This window comes from Pyxicephalus adspersus, chromosome 6 (genome assembly GCF_032062135.1).
Source record: "Pyxicephalus adspersus chromosome 6, UCB_Pads_2.0, whole genome shotgun sequence".
Taxonomy (NCBI): domain Eukaryota; kingdom Metazoa; phylum Chordata; class Amphibia; order Anura; family Pyxicephalidae; genus Pyxicephalus; species Pyxicephalus adspersus.
Window position 1 is genome coordinate 34689610 of NC_092863.1, and position 20516 is coordinate 34710125.

The 20516-nt window shown below is 36.6% G+C and overlaps 1 protein-coding gene across 2 annotated transcripts in view; it reads left to right on the top strand.

The window, feature by feature from the left end:
- The window catches only part of SLC12A6 (solute carrier family 12 member 6), a 38157-nt gene extending 18551 nt beyond the window's left edge, over positions 1 to 19606 (top strand). For both annotated transcript variants that reach the window (XM_072415189.1, XM_072415190.1), the window contains 15 exons: positions 1569 to 1667; positions 6200 to 6257; positions 6697 to 6871; positions 7001 to 7119; positions 9342 to 9440; positions 9946 to 10065; positions 10178 to 10282; positions 10366 to 10534; positions 11409 to 11604; positions 11758 to 11927; positions 12126 to 12257; positions 14591 to 14698; positions 17429 to 17613; positions 17703 to 17836; positions 18550 to 19606. In XM_072415189.1, coding sequence (XP_072271290.1) covers positions 1569 to 1667; positions 6200 to 6257; positions 6697 to 6871; positions 7001 to 7119; positions 9342 to 9440; positions 9946 to 10065; positions 10178 to 10282; positions 10366 to 10534; positions 11409 to 11604; positions 11758 to 11927; positions 12126 to 12257; positions 14591 to 14698; positions 17429 to 17613; positions 17703 to 17836; positions 18550 to 18641 — 1961 coding nt within the window. In that variant the 3' untranslated portion in view covers positions 18642 to 19606. The remainder of the gene's footprint in view (positions 1 to 1568; positions 1668 to 6199; positions 6258 to 6696; positions 6872 to 7000; positions 7120 to 9341; positions 9441 to 9945; positions 10066 to 10177; positions 10283 to 10365; positions 10535 to 11408; positions 11605 to 11757; positions 11928 to 12125; positions 12258 to 14590; positions 14699 to 17428; positions 17614 to 17702; positions 17837 to 18549) is intronic.
- Positions 19607 to 20516: the final 910 nt, after the last annotated feature.

The window sequence follows — 20516 nt, forward strand, 5'->3', positions numbered from 1 at the left end:
CTACTGCTTAAACTTTAACACAAAATGTAGCAAAATCAAAACTTTTGGTGGTGGGTTGTCTTGGCCTTTGTGCTGTTTTTGTGATCTTCAGTATTATAGTTTAATATTTGTAGCAGCCAAATATTTCACTAGTTACTGCTGCAGGGCATAGGTACTGCTGCCAGGATAGAGCTACAGTCCTGATTCTGAGTCAGGATCTGTTTGCAAGCTGTACTATGGATTGTGCAAAATATTAGCCCAGGTATAGAAGTTTGTTAATCTTTATCACTACTGCTTTTATATAAAGTGCTAAAATATGCCACTGGTGTCTCTTACAGAACCTAATATTCTAATATTGTATAAACCTAAAAGGACCAAGGCCCTTTAAACACTTGCAGCTTCAAATCGTACAGTAAGCTTCTTCTAGGTGCATAGCAAACCACTGCTTTTTACCCAGGAGTGGCAAGCCGGGTAACGCATTTGCACATGCATTGTGGTGCTTACACCAAAGGAGAAACTGCAAACGCATGACCGAAAGCTTCATGTCCCTTCCAGGAACCTCAACGTAACCAACTGTAAAAGTCTGCACCTGTATACAGTACAATGTTACTGTTAATTGGGCTCAAGGTGGACAAAATGGCATTAAAATAGTTCTAGTGTGTTTTTTTTAGTATTTTTTATTCTTTTTGTTTTTTTTTTTTTATTTCACATTCATTTAAGGTAGACCTATCACAGAGAAATTTTGTAAACTTCTATTTCCAACCTGGTTCTATATAAAATTAGAAAATTATCTCCATGCTTGTTTCAGGTGTGTGACTGGCACTACTGAAACCAAATGATAATGTTTTACATCCAGGAAATTAGCATTCTTTACAATGATTTCTACAACGGCAGCTTGCATAAGTTGCTTTTAAGGCCTGTAACTAATTACAAAAAATGGTGTGTTTTTATTTATCTTTGAATTGAAATTAGTTGAATTTTTTACATTGGCTTCACTTAGCCTTAAATTATTGTAATTCTGCAAGCGTAACTATATTTATATATATATATATATATATATATATATATATATATATATATATATATATATATATATTATACACCATTTTTAAGCTTTGGGTCTGTGGGAGGAACCTTCTTGGATGTAACAATTGATCCAGATATAGAAACACATTTCTGGAAGCATCATTTTCCCAGTAGACTCCCAGGGAAGTTTTCACATTTCGCATTGTGGGCAGCATGAGTGGTAAGTAATTACTCTCTTTTGTTAGAGGTACACCACTGTGTAACTATAGTATAGCTACAGGGTCGCTTGAAGAATGTGACACTTATATGACAAAAAAATAAAGACTATAATTAGGAAAAAATACAAAAATGTTTGACTATACTTTTTAGTTGAATATTAGTTTTTATACATATTATTAATTGCTAATGTTTTACTAGACTATATCTCTACTGGTATCTATACTACAACTTAGATTTTTTTTTTATGTTTGATCATTATACTGATTTTATTCATATGGCCCTTGACAAGACATTAACATTGTCAATGTCTCAGTAAGCTGTACTGAACTTTTTTTCTTCTGCAGGGATTATGGCTGGATCCAATCGGTCTGGGGATCTCAAGGATGCTCAGAAGTCCATCCCAATTGGTACAATTCTTGCCATTCTTACCACTTCCCTAGTTTGTATCCTTTTTCTGCAGTAATCTCACAATTGTTACAGTGGGCTTGATTTATGAAAGTTCTCCAAGGCTGGAGACAATACACTTTCATCAGTGAAGCTGGGAGATCCAGCAAACCTGGAATGGATCTGGTCCAGGATTCAAAACATTTGCTAACAAATAGCAAATTACTTTTTAGAAATCCATTCCAGGTTTGCTGGATCACCCAGCTTCACTGATGAAAGTATATTCTATCCAGCCATGGAGAACTCATAAATCAGGCCCACTATGACAGTATAGTATAAACTGGAGACCTGTCAAAGTTTAAAATGACTAACTAATCTAGCCAATTGATTTATATCAAAGCAGGCAGTCTCTTGGATTACATATTTGTTGGTAGATCTAAAAACAAAATTGTACCCGGTCGTATAGGTGAGGTTTGCCGATTTTATATGTAGAAAAAATTTAGAGCAGCATAGCACATGGCTTCTAGTAAAGCTATCATGGAAGCTGCAAACTGTGGAACACACATTCTGATTCAGATTAAGTAGTCAATATAAAAATAGATACTCTGGAGCAAGAAAATTGTCACTGTTTTAAGCAAAAGTAAAAAATGTAAAAGTTATTTGCAAGTGTTTTGCTTGACTTGTACTTTGACAGAATCTAACTGCTGTATATAATTTTTATAATACCCTGTTTGAGTGCATTTATTATGGTTTTAGTTGATACTTTTTTTCGTGTTTAGTTGTAGTTATTTTGCTTTGCAGTTTTCAGTTCCCCACAATATCCTTGCTAGGTAACTGGCTGTTCCAATTATGCCAGTTTAATTGTTGTGGTTTACAAAGTTGATATATATTAATCACATATTTATTGTCATAATTTAAAGTGGAGCTAACGTTTTGTTGATGTGGGTGAGCTTTCGCTATAATCCACAACATACTTGCAGATTATGGCACATACTTATCTTTTTGTATGCACTCTGCAGTGATGACAGGTCCAAGAATCTGTAACCACTGCTTCCCCTGAAGCTGCCATCTTTGCCACTGACTCTTCCGGGTCCATGGTGATTCTCTTCGGCCATTAGATGGCTACTGATGATGTAACTCCAGGGCTGTTCAATAGTTTAGCCCATGTTATGTGCCACCAGGAAAAGCACAAAACTATTACTTTACAATTGTAATCAGTTTACTCTGAGAGTGTTTTGTTTATCTATCGACACACATTAAGCCCTATGATTTCTGTGCTTTAAGTTTTGTAAATAATTTTTCTGTGTTTATATAAACTTTTATTATGAAAGGGCTTTGCATATTGTTTTTGGAGCACTCGCTTATTTTGCTGCACACAGTGATCGACAAAAACTGCATACAGGGGTAACCACTCATATTATTATTTTAAACTTTACTGTATCCAGCTGACTGCTGATGTATTAGTTGTAGCTGGGTTCTGGAATGATCTCCTGCCTTATACTGCCTGCATAATTTTGGCATCAATATCACTCAGGGGAACCAACAATACTAATCTAGTAGACATGACACCTGTTGCACTTGGGTCTAAGTAACCTCTAACATTAATGATGCTTTTAGTTGTCGGCTCTTTTTTACTGACCACCAATGTAAACGTGTGATAAAAGAATGACCAACATAAACAAGTTATTTTCATGGATGTGGGAGGGTGCACTTTTCCCCTGACCACTAATTGTCATTTATGGTGTCCCTTTTCATGTAAGCACATATAAGGAGGCATAAAATTCACTGACCACCAATGTAAGGGGGTGTTTCCTTATGAACAACCAAACTGAGAGGACACTACAACCTTCACTGTCACTTCAAATATATTTACTAGCTATTATTAATATTTTTTTCATGATTACTGCTTTTCTTTAGTGTAATATTCTGTATGCTTGCAATACTTTAAACATATTTGTGAATGCTATTTGCAGCTCATCCTTTTGAGACCATGAATGTTAATCTGTTTTCTCTTTTCAGAGGTGTAGGTCCCAGAGCTAATTTCACATTTTCTAAACTTTGTTTATTCAGCTGCCTCTGTAAAGACTGGCAGGAGTGATGTGTAAAATTAGGACTGTCACATAGCATTGAAGCAAATGGAGCTATGATAACAAAACCAAGCATTTTGATGTAACTGAAGATGAGGTCTAGCTGTTTTTGTCTTTGTGTTTGCCACAGTTGCCCAGACCCAATTGGTACACTGGAATGTGTGCAATCTTCTATGGTCCAGTGAACTCCTGTAAAGTGCTGACAGCCTTTTTTGCTTTCTTTACTTTCTTACAACAGTTTGGGCTTTATTTAAAAAACAGGGAATCAGATATTCCCTCAAACTTTCCCTCGTGAGAATCTTTCAGGTCCATGTGTTTCAATGGCAGTAACTGATTCCCTTGAGGTCTGATTTCCTGTTTTATAAATAAGGCCCTTTGTGTATTGCAAACAGATTTAATGCAGGATTAAAAAAATGCATACGCAATCAGTTTCTGTTTGAGAGAAGGGTGGCTTGATGTGAATTAGCCATGCTTTGGGCAGCATGGTGGCAGTGTTCCATCTAAGTGATGAGAGAAATACTTGAAGTTCTCATTGCAGTTTTATAACATGGCATTCTAGATTAGCCTCAAATAAATTGCCAGTGGACAGTGGTAGACTAGGTTAGGGCCTGCTGACCCTCTTTGACAGATTGGAAATTTTGGTTATGTTAATGTTAAAGTATTACCTTTTTTAACACAAATAAATATTTAAAAAGACTAAACAAACAAATAAACCTTACTTACTCTGTTTTACCTAAAATGCCTCTAAAAAGATATTATGCAAAGGAAGCTACTTTACTTGGAATACCACATTTATATCTTTAAAATAGAATAAATCCTATTATTTTTAAACCCAATGGGCTCTGTATAGCAATTTCTGCCAATATTTACCCAACTTTTACCCAAAATTTAAACATTTTCAAATTGTATTTAATTAGAAAATTTGTAAATCAACTCATGATTTATGTTATCTAAATGAAAACACTGCAAAAATGTGTTAACTTCGAATAGGAAGTTGGGTGAAAGCATTTTGTAGCCCCCTGTATTTGTACCAATGTATTTAGTAGTGGGGCTTCTTTTTCAAATCCTGTCTGTAATTCTTTGTCGTAAACATTTTAATATTCAAGATAGTTTCTGTACATACAATGTAAACCTGGAACAGTTCAAATCTAGCAGTTTCCTAACCAGGGTTCTTTGAGCAATAAGTGGTTTGTGCCTCTCAGGTCAGTTTAGCTGACATTAATGATATGTTTTGGCTTTCTGTGAGGGTATTCCTCCCCCTGGTCAGCAATGTAATTCTTCCTAGGGACCACCAGACTGATGTACTGTGAGCTTTGGATATAGTAATTATAGCAGGGGTTCCCTCAAGTCCTGAAAGTGATCTTAAGGGTTCCCCATGGTAAAAAGATGGAGAAGGGCTGATCTAAAAGTTATATTTGGACAAGGTTACCCTCTTAGTTAGCAGTGTATTTTCTTTCATCCTTAATTCAGCAAAGAAACCATGCTGAAAAGATTGCATTCTTTCTCAATGTCATTTTATAACACTCAAATCAATTTGTTAATATCCTTCTGGTGTAAGTGTCCGCAAGTAACCCATTATAAATATTGAGCACATGAAAAAATAATGGAAATTAGATTTGAAATGTAACCATAAGCCATCTAAAGTACTGATTGCAGTGCTAAGTGTCTGTGTATTGAATTAATTTCCATTTGCCTGTCTGACAACACTTTAAACCTACAGTATTTTCCTGATTTATGTAACATGATGGAATTTGTTTGTTGATCTAAAAATAAATGGCAATAGTAAAATACAATTACTTTTAATTTATAAATAATGGCATACCTTCTCGTAGAACATTTAACTTTACTTTCCATTGTCTTGTTAGAATAAATTAATGTCACTGAATATGTTTCTGTAAAAGTACGGAAGCAGTATATGTAATGTGTATTAATTATTAGATAGTGTGTTAGAACCAGGGGAATGAGGCTATGTATTAAATATTAAAGTAGGATGCCTGCCAAACAGCTAAATACAAAGTTAAAATACTGAATGAAAAGGGATTTAAAAAATGTGTAATTCTGTTCAGCCAGGCTGTTGGTCCACACTGCTTATACTACAAAACCAAGGAAATGTCTTCCTAATTTATCTTTACATCTTTCTCCGTGCAATTAGTAGTGCAAGGATTCTGATAATCTAATATGTAGGCATGTGACACAGGTGTCATTGGAAGCTGCAGAATCTAGAAAAGGATATTGTCACCGTTCAGTCTTTCTAGTGTAAAAGGATTGTGTAGAATTATAAATGTAGTGTCAGAAATAAACTTTGCAAATATGAGTTTCAATTGTGTATATATAGGTGTTTGCCTTCAGTGCTGTTTATTTTGCCATATATGTGTTAAAGAGAGTTTTTAAATTTGTATCACATGATGAATTTTCATATTGACTAAAGAATAATTGTCATCTCCTTCCATAGCAGCATAAAAAGTTTTTAGGTATGGTAATTTCCTTGATTCTGTGCACTTTAGATCTAAGTAATGTTATCTTGTTTGGAGCATGCATTGATGGAGTAGTGCTCAGAGACAAGTAAGTATAATGATGTGTAAACTTTGGTTATTTGTCAATATAAAATGCAACATTGCTCAAACTTCTTAAAGGGCAACTTCATTTCAACTTCATTTCACCTACTAAAACACCATGCTTGTTTTAAGGCAACATGAAAGGGCAGAAATAAAGTATTTCACTAGGGGCTGCCACTAAAAAATTCTGCTATGCTTAGAGAAAAAATTAGGAGCCACTTGAAGTTACCTTGTGGCTATGTATGTGATGAGGCCATACACAAGAAACATTGTTTGCTTATTGTAGAAACTATCCTTATATATAGACCGGAAGGTTTTACAATAGTCAAGATTAGAAACTATAAACAAGAGCTCAAGCAGTTCGTGGCTATGGACGTAAAATTAGTGATTGGTGGCTAGTGTATGTGTTCTCGGAATAACTTCCAGAATTTATTTCTTAAACACAGGTTTGGAGATGCAGTAAAGGGAACCCTTGTAGTAGGTGCGCTCTCTTGGCCTTCACCTTGGGTCATAGTGATTGGATCTTTCTTTTCAACCTGTGGAGCTGGACTACAGAGTCTGACTGGAGCTCCGCGTCTGCTGCAGGCCATTGCCAAGGATGGAATTATACCTTTCCTCAGGGTATTTAAGTGACACAAAATATATCAACATGTTTTAAATCTGGCATTTGCATGTGAAGGTTTAAAAATGAACAGCTTAGCAGGAAGGTTAACCTTTAACTTTTTTTGTTTCCTCCCACACACAAAACAGGTATTTGGACATGGAAAGAGTAATGGGGAACCAACCTGGGCATTATTACTCACGGCTGGGATTGCTGAGCTGGGGATTCTCATTGCTTCTTTGGATCTGGTAGCACCAATCTTGTCTATGTATGTCATTTAATTGCCTGCAAATCCATTATATCATTTAGGATATTAAGTACAAACAAATAATACGAACGCATTAGGTTGACAATTTTAGAAGTTATATTAATGGACAACCAAAATAAATTTATGGCATTGTGACTGGCAAGATACATCTTTACTGCCAATAGATTTAAATGTATATTTATATAATGTGTATCAACAGGGATCAACATTCATGTGGGTCAGTATTGCTAGGTATCTGCCTTATCCTTTATAGCACTATAAATCTTTTATTTAGAAGTGGAGGAAATATTAGACATATGTCATACACTGACAATTATTAGGATGCTTCATGTTGATGTGTGTTAATATTTTTTTTCTGTCTGGTCACTTGCACATACATTGACTTTCTAAATCACATATTTCCAGATGTTTCATGAAAATGTTTTCTATTAAAGTAAAAAGTTGTTTTTATTGTGGATATACTCAAAAGTATGAGTAATTTAAATACAGTTCCCCTATTTGTTCTTCCTAGTATATCTGTTGGATTTTGGGGTATGCCATTCTTTTTATTAGTGCCTGTGCTCTGTTGTGCAATCACTGTAATCCATTCTGACATCCATTCCGCCTGTATGATTTCACATCTTCTGGGCGAATAAAGCTTGGTTTACACGGGTGGCCTGGCAACTATTTTTGTATTGGTACAAACCTGCCAGCAGCTAAGCACCCGTCACCACCATGCTCATTCGTGAACTGCCTCAGCCATCAATCTTCATTCACTGAGGACAGCCGCAAGTAAAACCCTGCTTGTAACAGCCACCATTTCCTAGAATTAGGAAGCCTTAACTGCACTGCTTCTTTTTATGAAAATTAACATGTAGGTTCACAGATATTACTATTAGTCATAAAAACTGATTTTTTTCATGTGTCCTAAGCCCCATTTCTTTTCATATCTTCTCACCACTGTCTCATAGTCTGTCACACTGAAAAGAATGGCAAGATGCTACTCGACATTTGTATTAATTAACTCTACTCATAAGGTTTTTAAGAAGATAAAAATATATTTTATTGTGTCTACGTCGTTATTCCAGTCTTCAAACAAACCCATTTTAAAACCAGAAGGTCATGTAATTTTGTTCCTGCAGACAACAGATATGTGTAGCTAAAAATAACTCATAACTGTTTATCTCCACCGTTTTTATTGACTTGTTTTTTTTAATTTGCTGTTTGTCTGCACGAGTCTATTTTTTTTCTATTTTACAAAATTCCCCCTTACCTCTGGCTAAATTAGAGCTTTAATGTTCTCCCCAGCCACTTTTATCCGGGCGCACTTTCTGGCACTTTTCAGTAACCACCTGGCTGATTTTGGTTGTTGTGAGTTGGGTCACAATACAGGGGCTGCCACCCGCCTATAATTTCCTCCCACCCGGCTTAAAAAAATTCTAGGTTGAACACTGAGCTTAGTACTGACAGTATAAAGAAAAGTATATACCAGATAAAAGCTAGAGCTAAATGATGGCTGAAAAAGAGATGCACTACTTATTTAGTATTAGGGTGGTGTATATAAAGCTAAGAACAATCCTTGGATATGATACCGCTTACAAGACATTAGATGTGATGGCTGTATTAGTTCTTTTCCCATTTCAACCATGAGATCCTGCCAGTAGCATACTTTCTACCATAGGATTGCAATGCTTGTATACAGTATTGTATTAGTGAAGGAGCAACACTGTCACCATAATGCATTAGAACTACAGAATGCCTTTCCCTCTTCTCATCTTCAAAATTTACAAGGGGTGGTATGTATGCTTGAGATTTCAGTGTAGTGCATGCAAAGTACCAAGGAAGTAAAAAGCCCATTGGATTTGTTCCAGTACATAGTTGGTCAAGTTGAAATAGGACACTGCCTGACACCACATCAGTCCATCGATTGCAACCACAAAGGAAATAAGTAGTAACAATTTTTTTCTGCACTATAGAACAGAAAAAACAAAATGTTTTAAGTGGTATATTTAACAAACCCCAGAGGGAGCAAAATATAAACGTTCATTGCATACACTTTAACTGTTAGCTACAGTTGATCATATTTTCTAGTACGGCCACTTTAATTTTGATGCATCGTTATCCATCTTTCTTTGTCCTTAATAAATTACATACATTTCGTTAATTACAAAATAGTTGTACATATTCTGAAGCCTGTTTTTTAGATTCTACCTATGCCTCAGTATCCTCATTCTCCATCATAGGTTTTTCTTGATGTGCTACCTGTTTGTGAATTTGGCTTGTGGGTTACAGACGCTTCTCCGTTCTCCCAACTGGCGGCCTCGTTTCCAGTATTACCACTGGTAAGTTCTACCTACATGTCTTTTGGCCTTTTTTAATTAGTTTTTATATCTAAAGTTGTCAAGTGTATATGTTTATTTGATTCTGCTTGATAAACTTCTATCCCAATCCTTAACCGTTATCAGTTCCCCTTGATCCCTACTTGATCCAATGAATAATATTAAACCCAACCCTTAATCTGATATATTTCAACCTTAATCCTAGGCCCTAACCATACTTTATCCTTAATGTTTACCCCCTATAGATTTCTAAAAATGTCAGACTATCATGCACTTGGGTTCATGCTGAATCAAGAATATCTGCATTGTGGTTGACAATGAGGGGACCTGGTTCAAATTCCTTGAATTTGCTGAATTTGTGTGTGTCAAGTGTAGAAAATTACAGTAATAATCTGTTTAATTTGGTGATTTATATGCAGAGTTGAAATTCTTTTTACCAAGCATGAAAATACATTTTGTTTTTATAACTTTGTTAAATGTTGCCTTGTGTGTTTGTTTCCTATTACAGGACTTTGTCTTTCTTAGGGATGGCCCTTTGTTTGGCCTTAATGTTTATATCATCTTGGTATTACGCCCTCATTTCTATGGTAATTGCTGGAATGATCTATAAGTACATAGAATATCAAGGGTAAGAAAATTTATTGATATACATTCCGTTCAGAAAGATATATTTGAATATAGGAGACTGCCCTTCTTCTCTTATGCTTACGTTGTTTGTCTCATGTCTTTTATGTCCACAGAGCAGAAAAGGAATGGGGAGATGGGATTAGAGGTCTTTCTCTGAGTGCTGCACGCTTTGCTTTACTGAGACTGGAAGAGGGACCACCACACACTAAAAACTGGAGGTAAAGCCAGCCAGCCATTTTATGATAATGATGTTGTATGTATGATTCCTAGTTTATATATGTCTATTTTGTTTACTACTTAGGCCACAGCTTCTTGTTCTGGTGAAACTGGATTCTGATCTCCATGTATCACAGCCTCACCTACTTTCTTTTGCATCTCAATTGAAAGCCGGCAAAGGTCTAACACTTGTTGGGTCTGTATTGATTGGAGATTACCTGGAGAATTATGCAGAAGCTCTGGCAGCTGAGCAGGTATGGACACTTCAAAAATATTTATTCTGGAGTGCATAAAGTGTTTGTGTGTTTCAGTATTGTCAAGCTATTTTCATGACTTGTCTCTGAATTTTACAGCCTGCTGCTGGTAAATGTCATTATCAGTTGTCTAATAGAGTCATATTTTGACTTTGTCCATCCCTATCATTGTATCATATGAGTCATTGGTTTTGGAGAGCAGAGTTGTTTTTGTTCCTGATACAGATCTACTCTGCATGGGCATGGCAAAAGGCATGGATGGCCTTGCACTGATCATATATACTAATTACATCAACCTTACCCAGGTTAGATTTAAATAATTGCCAATCCTGATCAGCCATACTAATTGTCTTTTATAGAACACTGTTTTAGCTGCTCTAGAAGCAAGCAGTACCTAGGCCAAAGGAGCTGTCCAATCCACATATCATGTGGATGAGCCCCTACATGCAGAAGAGCCATGTACCGGTAGTGTCAGCCAATGTTGCACTTAATGCAGTAGAGTCAGTCAATGCTCACCCTACTTGCAGTAGACCTTCACATTCTGAATTCCCATACCCAACTTTAAAATGTATTTTGTTTCTTTTTTGTTAGTATTCTGGTGAATTACAATTCCGAATACTTATCCTTAGAAAGTGTCCATACTAATTTGTTTCTCAAAGCTATCCAATTGGTAATACCTCAAACAAAGAGAGAGGAAACACACATTAGGCTTTAGTAAGCTTTTGCAGGTTAAAGTGTTACCTGAAATTATCCCTTAAAACCTCAGGAGTTAACAGCAAAAGTGAAATTCAATGCTTTACTCTCCCTATAAAATCTAATAATGTTCTAAAGCAGAAGCAATAAACAGAGCATTACATTTATTTTTCTTCTGCAGGCACTAAAACAGCTGATGGAACAAGAGCGAGTAAAAGGCTTTTGTCAGGTCGTTGTAGCCCAGAAGAAAAAAGAGGGTCTGTCTCACCTTATCCAGTCTTGTGGCCTTGGAGGAATGAGGCACAACACTGTGATTATGGGCTGGCCAAGTGGTTGGAGACAGAGTGAAGACTCTCAAGCATGGAAGACATTCATCAGTAAGCAGAAAATATTTTATTCCATTTCTTTCCATTAGGTTACTCTAGAAAATAAAAATGTGTATTGGTCTGATGTTATTTAATAAAATGTGTTGTTCTGAAAAGTTTTGGCTCACAGTGTTCTCCTTTTCACCTTGTGCTCTTCTGTTGCAGCCATTGTTCGTGTTACCACTACTGCCCGCCTGGCCCTGCTCGTGGCTAAGAATGTATCTCTGTTCCCTGGATCTCGGGAGATTCTGGCTGAGGGGCACATAGATGTGTGGTGGATTGTACATGATGGTGGAATGCTAATGTTGTTACCTTTTCTCCTGAAGCAGCACAAGGTGATAATATTGCATCACCTTGTCTTGTGAACAATTGCCTGTCTATTCACAATTATTACTACTATCTGTTTTGCTTTTAGTAAATTCCCATTTATTATTCCATATTTTGTTTTTTGGTATGAATGGATAAGGTTTGAAAATACAGCTATGTATTAGAAACCTCTTTTGTGATCAGTCTAACTTTTATGTCCTATTTAGGTTTGGAGAAAATGCAAAATGCGTATTTTCACGGTAGCTCAAATGGAAGACAATAGCATTCAGATGAAGAAGGATCTGGCCACATTCCTATACCATCTACGTATTCAGGCTGAGGTAGAGGTGGTGGAAATGGTGAGTAAGCATTGCACACACAAAAAAAAGTCTGACATCTAATGTTTCATACCAATATCAAAAGAACTGGTTAAAATGCCACCCTCTTTACAATGACACTGAACGACTTTTTACTATCAGACTGGTGTCTAAAGAAAGATAGGCCCAAAAACAAAGTCTATTCTTAAGTGTCACGACACCAGCTCACTGCTGAAATGCATGTATTATTATCATTGTTACCTCCGTTTTGTAGAACCCCAGCATACTTATACAACCTTTCATAATAGGGGCTACAGACAACAAACCTACATACACAACAAGTACATCACTACAACATAGACCGGGTCAAAATCATATTTTTTTTTCTTCCCTGGTCTAGCTAGCTAGTGCTGACCCTGGCTATACAAGCTTACAAAAATGTGGGGGAGTACATTTTACTATAGTAGAGGGTATAAACAGGTGGCAATTAGTATCAAGTATAAAAAGATGTGTTTTAAGGGCTTGTTTAATTTTGTTAATAGTAGAAGTAAGCCTAATGGGACGAATGAAGGGGTTCCAGAGAGTGGGGCAGCTCTAGAGATGACCTTAGGCGATTTTTGGAGTTGGATTGAATGTGATTGGAAGAGTCGAGAAAGCAGTTTGGGGTAAAATTACGAAGGCCTGAAATTCAAGTGTGATAACAGAGATGTGATTCAAAGATAAACCACAGTATCATACATTTGATTTTGAGGAGAAATGGAATTGTACAGATTATAAAGGCAACAATCTTGTAAGTGGAATACTACACATGAGGATGTTGCAATAGTTGAAGAGAGAGATAATGAGGATGTGTACCAGAAGTTTGGTAAGTTGAAGATTGTCTTACCCAAGATGGGTTCTTACTGTTGTATTAGGTTTATATTTTTGCCAAGTCTAATTGAAATATGTACATTGAAGAAAGGGAGAGATTAAAGAAGGCTTTTGTAGGCAATGTAAATGAAAAATGATACTAAACATGAAATAAAATAAACTCTTAACTACACCTAGATCACCTCAACAAATCACAAATAATTCAGGAGTATGGTCTTTTAGGACAGGAAGAGACACATTTTGGAAATGTTGTGCAGGTGAATGTGGCAAGACCTAGAGATGTTCAGTATGTGAGGAGTGAATGAGAGAGCAGAGTCAAAGGTTACTCCAGGACAAGTGAGCCCGTGGGGTGGGGGAAATGATTGTGTTATTTACAGTTGGAGAGAAGGGAAAGTGATTGTGTATTTGTGTAGAGGGTTTTATCCAAGTTGGGTTTTCAGGAACCCATCAGCCATACGTGACAGGCAGCATAAAACTTCAACAGTGACAGAGGAAGGTAAGTCAGGGGCAGAAGGAAAATTAGTGTGTCATCTGGATACAAATGATATTATAGGCCAAAGGAGAATATGTCAGATCCAAGGACTTGAGCCTTGGTGAAGTCTGACTGGGAGGTTGAGTCGTTATCTTGGGGAACTAGTAGTGCAGAAAAGTATATGTTGCAGGAATTTGTAAATGGTATCATAGACCAAAACCCTAACTAAATAGATTCTGGTTTGTTAAAGTGTAAACAACTTTACATCTTAGTGCTGCTGCTTTCATGTTGTCTTCAGGGACAACTGGACTGCTTACAGTTTCAAGCCTGCATAATGTGTTCCAAAACAGATCCTTGTAGTCTCCATCCAATACCTGTGAGACAGGTAAAAGGACAAATAGGAAGCAGTATAAAGCACCCTATTACAGGAAGTTCATATACAAGGTCTTTCATGACAGGATAACCGAACATGACTTTACCAAAGCAGCAGATTTAAAAAAAAATAAAATTGCATATGAAATCACAATAAAAAGTGAAAGCTTATAGTGGATTTTTTGAATGGATGTACATATATTTTACATGTTACAATACTAGCAAGTCACCACCTACTCTACTAGGGTAAGCCACATACGCACCCTAACTTCAGAAATACTGGCCTTTATGTCTGATGTGCTGGGTTTGCATTGGGTTCAGGTTTATGACTTTTGTTTAAATACTGTCAGCAGAGTGTATTTGAACAGATATGCTTACTTTCACATGTTTAACTTTAATCATATACTTTCCTCTTCTTGTGTGTACATTTCTATTCTAGCTTTACATTGCATTCTACATACATTGCTCTACTCCACATTTTACATTGTACACTTTATGTACATATTTTTTTAAGATTACCAGTAAAATGGTATGTACCGTTTTGCATGACCTTTTCTGTAATACATTATCTTTTATATGTTGTTTACCACCTAAACAAATGTTATACTTATGTAAAAAAAAGAAGTCATTATTCTACTCTGTCCTTTTTTGTCCTTTGCAGCACGACAGCGATATTTCTGCTTATACCTACGAGCGCACACTTATGATGGAGCAAAGATCACAGATGTTGAGGCAAATGCGCCTTTCAAAGACAGACAGGGAAAGGGAGGTAAGTGTTCTATCCAGAGCTGGATCGTTCGCAAAGCAATCTAGGCAGGAGCTTTGGGTTTTGTTAATGTTAAGGGAGCCCACCTTCAACTCTTAGGGAAGTAATTCTCAACCAGGGTTCCTCCAGCGGTTGCTTGGGGTTCTTTGAGCAATGAGAAATTTGGGCCTCTCAGGTCAGTTAATCTAAAACCAAAAATCTTTTTGAATACAATAATTATAGAAGGGGTTTCCCAATAACGGAATATCATTTCCCTAATGTTAAAAGGTTGAAAAAGGTTGCCTTAGGCTAAATGCATCTGATAGAATTATGAAAAATAGGATACCTTTCCTTGTCTTTTAAACTTATCAATGTCAAAAGGATGGGGAAGCAGGGCAGATCTGTTACTTTGACAAAGTTTTTTTTTTTCTGCCCCAATACATCTCTGGCTCACCACTGCCATTAATACATTACCTCTCCCACCATGACTCAGGAAAATGATACATTTCAAATGAAATAAGATATCCTCTGAGTGTTGCAGCCAGTTTTTAGCATCTAGAAGCCAACTCTCAGTCTAATAAAATGATAACATTAAGATAAATTACATTATAGTGGATGAAAAGCAAAATTATTTTATTTTATTTAAGAAGCCTACTTTAGATATACTAATAACATTTAGTGACTTGGACATTTTGCCAGAATGATATTTAGGATTCTTTGACTACTAATTTTCTTTAACTTAAAATTTGTAGGGTTTATACCATAGTTCTATTTGCCATTGGGGCAAAGCATCCATCAGTAGTTCATCACCCAATGTCTCTTGACAGTAAGCTAGAAAAGAACCTTTGTTTAGGGAAAAGTAAAATTGTTCTCACCAGCCATTTTTTTATCTATTCTGCTGTCTTCCAGACACCCAATATTATGCTTTTACTACACCTATTAGTAAGATCATAGATATGTGTACACTGTTCTGTGCATGATCTTCCAAACATGTGGATTGGATTGTTCATGCCTTAAACAGTTCACAATGGCTCAAAATTGATATAATTGAGAAATGGCTGGGCAAAATTAGGTTGACAAAGCACCAGAACCTGATGGATTACATCCACATGTCCTCAAAGCGCTGGGCTCAGTTATTTCAAAGCCATTGTTTCTAAATTTTAGAGACTCTTCAATCACTGGCATGGTATCAATGCATTGGCGTAAGGCCAATGTGGTTCCTATCTTCAAAAAGGGAGCAAAGTCATTACCAGGTAACTACAGACCCGTTAGTTTAACGTCCATAGTTGGAAAGGTCTTAGAGAGTTTGATAAGGAACCACATAGAGAAGTTTCTGCTAGAAAATAATATAAGTGATAGTCAGTATGGCTTCAAGAAAGACCGAAGTTGTCAAACAAATTTACTCTCTTTTTTATGAGGAAGTAAGTAAACAGGTAGACAGTGGAATAGCAGTTGATATAGTGTACTTGGACTTTGCTAAAGCATTTGACACTGTACCCCACAGACGGTTAATATGCAAGTTAGGGTCAATAGGTTTAGAAAAGTCAATCTGTAACTGGATAGAGAACTGGCTTAAAGGTTGCTTCCAGAGAGTTGTAATTAATAATTCATACTTAGAATGGTCTAAGGTTATTAATAGTGTACTCCAGGGTTCAGTGTTGGGTCCTTTACTGTTTAACATCTTCATAAATGATATGGAGTTTGGGATTAAAAATACCATTTCTGTGTTTGCAGATGACACCAAACTATGTAATGGAATTAGGTTCATACAGGATGTCTATAATCTACAAGCAGACCTGGATGTACTGTTTGATTGGGCTGCCAAGGGTGCAAATGACATTTATTATAAATAAATCTAAAGATATGCACTTGGGGGCTAACAACATGCATGCTTCATACTGTCTAGGGGGGAGTAAAGTTGGGGGGGGTCAGAAATGGAAATGGATCTGGGGGTTCTGGTAGATCATAGACCTAATAACAGCATTCAATGCCAAGCTGCAATATCTAAAGCTAGTAAAGTACTTTCTTGTATTAAAAGAGGAATAGACTGCAGAGGTAGAGACATAATCCTGCCCCTGTACAAAGCATTGGTCAGACCACATCTGGAATTTGCAGTCCAGTTTTTGGCACCAGTTCACAAAAAGGACATTGTGGAATTGGAGAGAGTGCAGAGAAGGGCAACTAAACTAATAAAAGGAATGGAGGAGCTCAGCTATGAGAAGAGATTAGCTGAACTGCATTTTATTCTCCCTTGAGAAGAGACGTTTAAGAGGGATATGATCACCATGTATTAATATATAAACGGTCCATATAGAGAACTCTCTTCCCAATTATTCTTAAAATTATTTTATATCTGGGATATGTTTATTTTTCCCTAGTGGTTGACCTTAATGGACTCATCTTTTTAACCTGACCTACTATGTAACTATTTCTGCATGAATTAAATGACGAGTGATATTACAATTAATTTCTTCATTTCTACAATTCTTTTTTTTCCCTTGCATTTTTTTGCATTTGCACCTGGAATACTGTAAAACTGTTTGAGGTATGTGTGTGGTACATGGCACTGCTCCTTACCTCCGGTGTGGTAAGCACACTGTGGTAATCAATAAACAGTTATGTTTTGGCCTTTTATCATAACACTTAAATATTTTGTAACTAGGGTGAGTCTCTGAGACTGGCTAAGCTTAGGCAGAGCATCTTATAAGGGATCTTCAAAATTAAGTATATTTTCTGTTTTTATTCTCTACTCAGGCTCAGTTGGTGAAGGACAGAAACTCGATGCTGCGGTTGACTAGCGTTGGTTCTGATGATGATGATGACACTGATGCTGCTCCAACAAGAGTACACATGACGTGGACCAAGGATAAACATCACGCTGTGCGTGTAGCCCGAACCAATGCAATGCCCAGCTTTCAGGAATTACTAAGCATGCGTCCGTGAGTCTCTGTATATTACGGTTTACAAAACTGCCTTCTATTTCCTTATATTAGCCTCATGTTGCCTTTACTAATTCTTGTTTTTTTAGGGATCAGTCCAATGTGCGACGTATGCATACAGCAGTAAAACTGAATGAGGTCATCGTAAATAAATCCCATGATGCTAAACTGGTTTTGTTAAATATGCCTGGACCTCCACGTAACACACAGGGTGATGAAAATTGTATCCTTTTACCTGGGAAATTTAATTAAATTAATAAAAAAAATGTATATATAATATATTTGAAAGCCATTGTAGGAAATAGGTATTTTATGGAAGTGAAAATGAAGAAAAAAATTCAGCTGACTGCAATATTTATCTTTTTCTTACATGATGTTCCCTGTAAGTGAAGGGTGTCATGGACATGCTCTTTGGGTATGTGTAGTCCCATACAATGGTTCAGTGAGTTAAAATGTCAGTCCTGCGTTCTGTGTCATCATTGAGGGCTACCCATCATCCAATATAATCCAAAAAGGGACCTTGTGGATTTTATCACTTAACTAAAACCTCCTGAAAAGAAGGTAAGATAATAAAATAATAAGTAAGAAAATACCAAAAGAATGGACGCCTGGCTTGACTGCAGGGCAACAGGTCTGATATTCCGAGTGCAGCAAAATTTGACATTATAGAAACAGAAGCAAAACGACTCCATGTCATCAGTTTTCATTTTGGATCTGTATTATTTTTAATTTTATTATATCTTGATTGCCCAGCAATGTGTCCCAGTATTTACCTCAGTATTACATCTGAAAAAAGAACTGCCTGTGTGGACATTTCATTATTACATAATGCATTTATTTGAGGAATGCATATAGTCAGCCATTTTTACAAATACGACTGTGTATGGTTTCTGGTTTAATTATATTTCTTTATTTAGACCTTAACTCGTTTTGTAGATATGGAATTTCTGGAAGTCTTGACTGAAGGCTTGGAGCGTGTACTTTTAGTAAGAGGTGGTGGAACTGAAGTCATCACCATCTACTCCTAAACTGACTTCTGCAATAGTCTACTTCACTCGGAGTTGAAGAAACCAAGAATGTTTTCAAAGAGGCCAAAAGAAAATGCATTACTGAAAGTAAACCACACCAACCATTTATACTATTCAATGGAAATGAACAAGGGAAGCTAACATTCCTACAAAATTTCAAACCCTTTTTACAATTTATAATGCCAAAAAAGATTGTGTTGATGTTCATGAATCAAAAGCACTATGGCAACAAAAGGGATGAACAAAACAGTGTTTTCTTCCCTAAACAGGGAAACCTCATTTAACCTCTATGCACCAGCAGGCATTAAATGCTTGTTGAATATCAGTATCAATATTGGATATACTTTTTAGAAGCAGCCTGTGCTCGGGAAGCTTTGTCCAGAGCACAGAGGTTCATTTACTAAAGGGTATAATGCTTTAGCGCGCCTTAATAACTCCTGACTTGGCTGGGAGCATGCTAACTCATACTACCCACAACCTTTTATCAAAGCTGAGCATCAAACCTTATACGTACCTGTTTTGTGGAAATGTTACAAATGTCACTTTTCTGATTCTGAGGTATTACCTCTGGTATCAAGAGAACTTGATAGTTAAAAGGAAGAACGTTACTAATCTCCATCAAAAGTTGGGGAGATTAAGTAGTTCAGTGGCTTTAAATGTATTTTTTTATTTCTTTAGGTAAAGTGTCAGCAAGTTTTAATTTATTGCTCTGACCAGCATTCCATTTGTTAAATCTCTGTACTTCTTGTTTAATATGTGTGAACCATTATCATACCAGTAGACGCAGGTGCCATGATAGAGCCATAGATACAAGTGATATAGATACATAGATACCAGCCTTTCTTCCTCTCATCCCAGTCCTTATATCTACTAATGTATCTACAACAGTTGTCATTGTTTGTGTCAGCATTTTGTTTATTGTGGGGGGTTGGTTTATTCTAAATAATAAAATGTTTTGTATGAAAGTGTTTTGTTTATGACTCCTATTAGGAGCATGCTAGTGATGTGTGCAATGCAGAATTATATTCATGGTCAAATTTGGAAATAAATAAGGCTTGTCTGACTTCTGTGCCCACAATGGAGGCAAGCATATGGAAGTGCGGCCAACAACAACTGTGACTTCTCCACAAATATGGCCACTCTTAACATTAATTACTTCTAATTCACATGCTGTGGCAGTAATTAATGTACAGTGCTGCGTAATATTTTGGCGCTATACAAATCCTGTTTAATATTAACCACAAATCTGTTGGGTTTACAAAAATGCTGTTTTTCTGCAGAACTGCTTACCTTGAATTCTTGCCTGCTTCCTCACCATTGGACACTTGGTGCACACAGCCTCCTTTTCCAGCCATGCGGCTGTGCCCTCACCAAGGTCTTCACTTATGCAGGACCAGGGGTCCTACATTGTACGCAGAGACTTCAAGGCCCATTCACATCCTTGGGCTGGAACAGGAGCAGATGAGAGTACTGACTGCTGGGGAGCGAGGAATAAGGTTCCTTTCTGTTATACCTATTAGATCCATATGGAGTTCATCCTTAAAAGTCCTTCATCAAAGAAATATTAAAGATGCCATTACTATCTGGAGATGCCAGCTGCCTCCTTTCTGACTTTTTTGGTCTGTATACTTGGTTCAGAAGCTAGTGGGTCATGTTACCAAATCCACTAGCAATTTCACTAAGAAATTGGCAATGGCACGACTATATTTCCCCTGCCAAGTTTACTTTATTCCAAACCTTCCTCTGAAGATAATGGGAGACACTAATAGTAAAAAAAAAAAGTTAGGTGTTGAAGCTTGAGGCACCTCAGATACAAGTAACAACTATTTATCAGCATGCAGAAGATAAGATGTTAAGAGATGTCAAGGAACCCAG